Consider the following 6,042-nt stretch of genomic DNA (forward strand, 5'->3'; position numbering starts at 1 on the left):
CGATATATATCTAGTAAATATCATCTGGGACCAGACCCTATATATCTAGTAAATATCATCTGGGACCAGACGATATATATCTAGTAAATATCATCTGGGACCAGACCCTATATATCTAGTAAATATCATCTGGGACCAGACCCTATATATCTAGTAAATATCATCTGGGACCAGACCCTATATATCTATAAATATCATCTGGGACCAGACCCTATATATCTAGTAAATATCATCTGGGACCAGACCCTATATATCTAGTAAATATCATCTGGGACCAGACCCTACATATCTAGTAAATATCATCTGGGACCAGACCCTACATATCTAGTAAATATCATCTGGGACCAGACCCTATATATCTAGTAAATATCATCTGGGACCAGACCCTATATATCTAGTAAATATCATCTGGGACCAGACCCTATATATCTAGTAAATATCATCTGGGACCAGACCCTATATCTAGTAAATATCATCTGGGACCAGACGATATATATCTAGTAAATATCATCTGGGACCAGACCCTATATATCTAGTAAATATCATCTGGGACCAGACCCTATATATCTAGTAAATATCATCTGGGACCAGACCCTATATATCTAGTAAATATCATCTGGACCAGACCCTACATATCTAGTAAATATCATCTGGGACCAGACGCAGATGTTTGTCCTCTGCAGGACACCGTACAATCACAATTAATAAATATCTTCTCTAATGACAGACTTTTATTCTGAAAAACAAATCAGTAGTTTTTAAGTAAAATTACCTTATTCATACAGTACCTCAACATAAGAAACAGAATATATGTCTGCCTGCCTGTCTGCCTGCCTGTCTGTCTGTCTGTCTGTCTGTCTGTCTGCCTGTCTGTCCGCCTGTCTGTCTGTCTGCCTGCCTGTCTGTCTGCCTGTCTGCCTGTCTGCCTGTCTGTCTGTCTGTCTGTCTGCCTGCCTGTCTGTCTGCCTGTCTGCCTGTCTGCTGTCTGTCTGTCTGCCTGCCTGTCTGTCCGCCTGTCTGTCTGTCTGCCTGTCTGTCTGTCTGCCTGCCTGTCTGTCTGCCTGTCTGTCTGTCTGCCTGTCTGTCTGCCTGTCTGCCTGTCTGTCTGTCTGCCTGTCTGTCTGTCTGCCTGCCTGTCTGTCTGCCTGTCTGTCTGCCTGTCTGTCTGTCTGCCTGTCTGTCTGTCTGCCTGTCTGTCTGTCTGCCTGCCTGTCTGTCTGCCTGTCTGTCTGTCTGTCTGTCTGCCTGTCTGTCTGTCTGCCTGTCTGTCTGCCTGTCTGCCTGTCTGCCTGTCTGTCTGTCTGTCTGTCTGTCTGCCTGTCTGTCTGCCTGTCTGCCTGTCTGTCTGTCTGCCTGTCTCTCTAGGTCAGTGGAAGACAGTCTGTCTCCAGCGTTTGTCCGGGGTGAAGGGCCACAGACAGTCTGTGATGGCGGAGGTGAACGCTCGCGGCTCTACGCTCAGGTTCAGCAGCTCCAGACGACAACAGTTCAACTGGCTGTTGATTGGTCGAAGAGTCGCAGCCGGCAGCTGCTCCGTCAGCTGCAGACAGACAGGCGCACAGACAGAAAGACAGACAGAGAAACAAACAGACAGACAGGTAGACAGACAGAAAGACAGACAGAAAGACAGACAGAGAAACAAACAGACAGACAGACAGGTAGACAGACAGAAAGACAGACAGAAAGACAGACAGAGAAACAAACAGACAGACAGACAGGTAGACAGACAGGCGCACAGACAGAAAGACAGACAGACAGAGAAACAAACAGACAGACAGGTAGACAGACAGAAAGACAGACAGAGAAACAAACAGACAGACAGGTAGACAGACAGAAAGACAGACAGACAGACAGACAGAGAAACAAACAGACAGACAGGTAGACAGACAGAAAGACAGACAGAAAGACAGACAGAGAAACAAACAGACAGACAGACCAGACAGACAGGTAGACAGACAGAAAGACAGACAGAAAGACAGACAGAGAAACAAACAGACAGACAGGTAGACAGACAGAAAGACAGACAGAGAAACAACAGACACACAGGTAGACAGACAGAAAGACAGACAGAAAGACAGACAGAGAAACAAACAGACAGACAGACAGGTAGACAGACAGAAAGACAGACAGAAAGACAGACAGAGAAACAAACAGACAGACAGACAGGTAGACAGACAGAAAGACAGACAGAAAGACAGACAGAGAAACAAACAGACAGACAGGTAGACAGACAGAAAGACAGACAGAGAAACAAACAGACAGACAGGTAGACAGACAGAAAGACAGACAGACAGACACACAGAGAAACAAACAGACAGACAGACAGACAGAAAGACAGACAGACAGACAGACAGGTAGACAGACAGAAAGACAGACAGACAGGTAGACAGACAGAAAGAAGGACAGAGAAGAAACAACAGACAGACAGGTAGACAGACAGAAAGACAGACAGACAGTATATTAATAACACAAACATGTAACACTGATCAAATATTGATGAAGGTAGGCGTAAAATATGAAAATATGTATTTACAGGAATGAGGTGGTTGGACGGCAGGTTGAAGGCTGTTGCCATGGCGACGGCCATCTCATATTTGGTCATCTGTTCTTTAGCCGAAAAATGAAAGATCCTTTGATGGACGGGTCCTGGAGGAGAAAGACAGGAGGGGAGACAGGCAGAGACAGACCACACACACAGAGAGAGAGAGAGACACACAGAGAGAGAGAGAGACAAGCATATAGATCAGTAACATATGTGTGTGTGTGTGTGTGTGTGTGTGTGTGTGGGTGTGTGTGTGGGGTGTGTGGTGTGTGTGTGTATATATATATACACACAAAGGCCATATTCCTACCTGTCTCTGTCTCAGTCAGACAGACAGCCCCACCTGTCTCTATCTCTGTTCCTTCACATGTTTTTATCTGAATTATTGATTGATAAAAAATTCTAATTTTTTTTTTTTTTCTTAATTTAAACAGTAACTTGATGAACTTCCTGAATCGACTCTAGGAAACACGTTGGCTCATCAGATTTGATCTTGATGATTTTCTTCTTCTGAGATGAACGCTGATGGAATAATAATAAATAATAATCTGCTGAATAAATAAAGGAGACGAGAGACTTTCTGGATTAATTCATCAGGAACTCGTGAAAGGAAATGGCCGACAAACGTTAGGCCGAGCGTGGGACGTCCTGGGAGACAATGGAAGACGCTCAGACAGAGAGACATGTCTCCAAAAAGAGTCTGGGAATAAATAAAAGACAAGTGCATCTGCATTGTCATAGCAACGTGTGATAGCGTCGTTTTTTTTTTAGCTCGATATGTCGCTATCAGCTGGAACAGGAGCTCTGTAGCCTGTCCTATAGTGATCATGTGATGTTGTCCCATAGTGATCATGTGATGTTGTCCATAGTGATCATGTGATGTTGTCCCATAGTGATCATGTGATGTGGCCATAGTGATCATGTGATGTTGTCCATAGTGACATGTGATGTTGTCCCATATTAATCATGTGGTGTGTCCCATAGTGATCATGTGATGTTGTCCATTATGATCATGTGATGTTGTCCATATTGATCATGTGACGTTGTCCATGTTGATCATGTGACGTTGTCCCATGTGATCATGTGACGTTGTCCCATGTGATCATGTGACGTTGTCCATAGTGATCATGTGATGAGGTCCCATAGTGATCATGTGATGTTGTCCAATATGATCATGTGACGTTGTCCCATGTTGATCATGTGACGTTGTCCCATGTTGATCATGTGATGTTGTCCATATTGATCATGTGACGTGTCCCATGTTGATCATGTGATGTTGTCCATGTTGATCATGTGATGTTGTCCATGTTGATCATGTGATGTTGTCCCATAGTGATCATGTGATGTTGTCCCATATTGATCATGTGGGTGTTGTCCCATATGATCATGTGATGTTGTCCCATAGTGAGCATGTGATGTTGTCCCATAGTGATCATGTGATGCTGTCCCATAGTGATCATGTGACGTTGTCCCATGTTGATCATGTGATGTTGTCCATGTTGATCATGTGATGTTGTCCATGTGATCATGTGATGTTGTCCCATAGTGATCATGTGATGTTGTCCCATATTGATCATGTGGTGTTGTCCCATGTTGATCATGTGATGGTTGTCCATATTGATCGTGATGTTGTCCCCTATTGATCATGTGGTGTTGTCCCATGTTGATCATGTGATGGTAGACATCTGTTGTGTGATTCAGTGTAAATGAATGGAAACACCTTAAAATGTCTCCAAACAATCAGATGTCCAGTCTGACCCTAAAACAGCATGTGATGTCATCACCACAGGTTCTTATTGGCTGTAAAGCCGTTGGATGGTGATGTCATCACCACAGGTTATTATTGGCTGTAAAGCCGTTGGATGGTGGTGTCATCACACAGGTCTTATTGGCTGTAAAGCCGTTTGGATGGTGATGTCATCACCACAGGTCTTATTGGCTGTAAAGCCGTTGGATGGAAACACACTTCCACCAGATTTATTCTCAGGAGCTTTTACCAACTCCAGATCATTAGATGGAAACGTGGACGGAGACGGAGCTTCGGTCTCAGACAGACAGCCCTACCTGTCTCTGTCTCTGGGCCAGCTTCCTGCAGACAGCGGCCACGTCTCTGGCTCCGTGGGGAACCTCTGCAGACGGTGATCCAAGGAGCCCTCGGAGATGTTCTGGACGTCCAGCCACAGAGACGTTACAACACTCTCCGTCACAGACTCCCCTCCCCGAACAGAACGGGCACCCGCAGCACCGCCGCACTGAGAGAGAGACAGACCGGCAGGGAGAGAGAGAGAGACACAGGTGAGAATCAGTTAAACTGAGTCTCTACTGGGCAATGCTGTTCTCCACACGGGGAGCTTCTGCCTGTAGAGTCCTTTACAGATTAGGAGGGACAGACAGGTACCTGGACAGTGTCTACACAGAGAGAGAGGAGAGACAGCTACCTAGAAAATGTACACACAGAGGAGAGGGGAGAAAGACAGGTACCTGAAAAGTGTCTACACAGAGAAAGACAGACAGGTACCTGGACAGTGTCTACACAGAGAGAGATAGACAGGTACTGGACAGTGTCTACACAGAAGAGACAGACAGGTACCTGGACAGTGTTACACAGAGAGAGACAGACAGGTACCTGGACAGTGTCTACACAGAGAGGACAGACAGGTACCTGGACAGTGTCGAAGTGTCTCTCCTCTCCCTCCACCTTGCTGCGTCCGTAGGCGTTGAGAGGACTGGGAGCGTCGTCTTCTCCGTACGGAGGTTCCTCCCGTCAAACACGTAGTCCGTGCTGATGTAGAGCAGGAAGGCTCCGCACGCAGCTGCAGGTACATGACATCATCATCGGTCTAGACTGCTCTTTATGAAAGACCTGGGAGATTAAAAACATCCCAGAGTCCTGGTCTAGACCTGCTTTATGAAAGACCTGGGAGATAAATAACATCCCAGAGTCGGTCTAGACTGCTCTTATGGAAGACCTGGGAGATAAATAACATCACAGAGCCGGTCTAGACCTGCTCTTTATGAAAGACCTGGGAGTAAATAACATCCCAGAGTCCGGTCTAGACCTGCTCTTTATGAAAGACCTGGGATAAATAACATCCCAGAGTCCTGGTCTAGACCTGCTCTTTATGAAAGACCTGGGAGATAAATAACATCCCAGAGTCCGGTCTAGACTGCTCTTATGAAAGACCTGGAGATAAATAACATCCCAAGGCCGGTCTAGACTGCTCTTATGAAAGACCTGGGGATAAATACCATCCAGAGTCCGGTCTAGACCTGCTCTTTATGAAAGACCTGGGGATAAATACCATCCCAGAGTCCGGTCTAGACCTGCTCTTTATGAAAGACCTGGGGGATATAACATCCCAGAGTCCGGTCTAGACCTGCTCTTATGAAAGGACCTGGGGGATAAATACATCCCAGAGTCCGGTCTAGACCTGCTCTTTATGAAAGACCTGGGGGATAAATAACATCCCAGAGTCCGGTCTAGACCTGCTCTTTATGAG

At 45.8% G+C, this 6,042-nt stretch overlaps 1 protein-coding gene across 1 annotated transcript; it reads right to left on the reverse strand.

Annotated features, from left to right (window-relative positions):
• Nucleotides 1–1,196: 1,196 nt before the first annotated feature.
• On the reverse strand, nucleotides 1,197–5,368 carry mat2b (methionine adenosyltransferase 2 non-catalytic beta subunit methionine; the record flags this gene model as incomplete). Its single annotated transcript, XM_032508586.1, is given in 9 exon segments — nucleotides 1,197–1,540; nucleotides 2,534–2,628; nucleotides 2,631–2,646; nucleotides 4,607–4,659; nucleotides 4,662–4,757; nucleotides 4,760–4,794; nucleotides 5,195–5,222; nucleotides 5,225–5,299; nucleotides 5,302–5,368. Coding segments are annotated over 9 exon segments (639 nt in total), but the record flags the coding sequence as incomplete, so codon positions are not given.
• Between the last annotated feature and the right edge of the window lie 674 nt (nucleotides 5,369–6,042).

Source organism: Etheostoma spectabile, unplaced genomic scaffold, assembly GCF_008692095.1.
Source record: "Etheostoma spectabile isolate EspeVRDwgs_2016 unplaced genomic scaffold, UIUC_Espe_1.0 scaffold00008475, whole genome shotgun sequence".
NCBI lineage: Eukaryota > Metazoa > Chordata > Actinopteri > Perciformes > Percidae > Etheostoma > Etheostoma spectabile.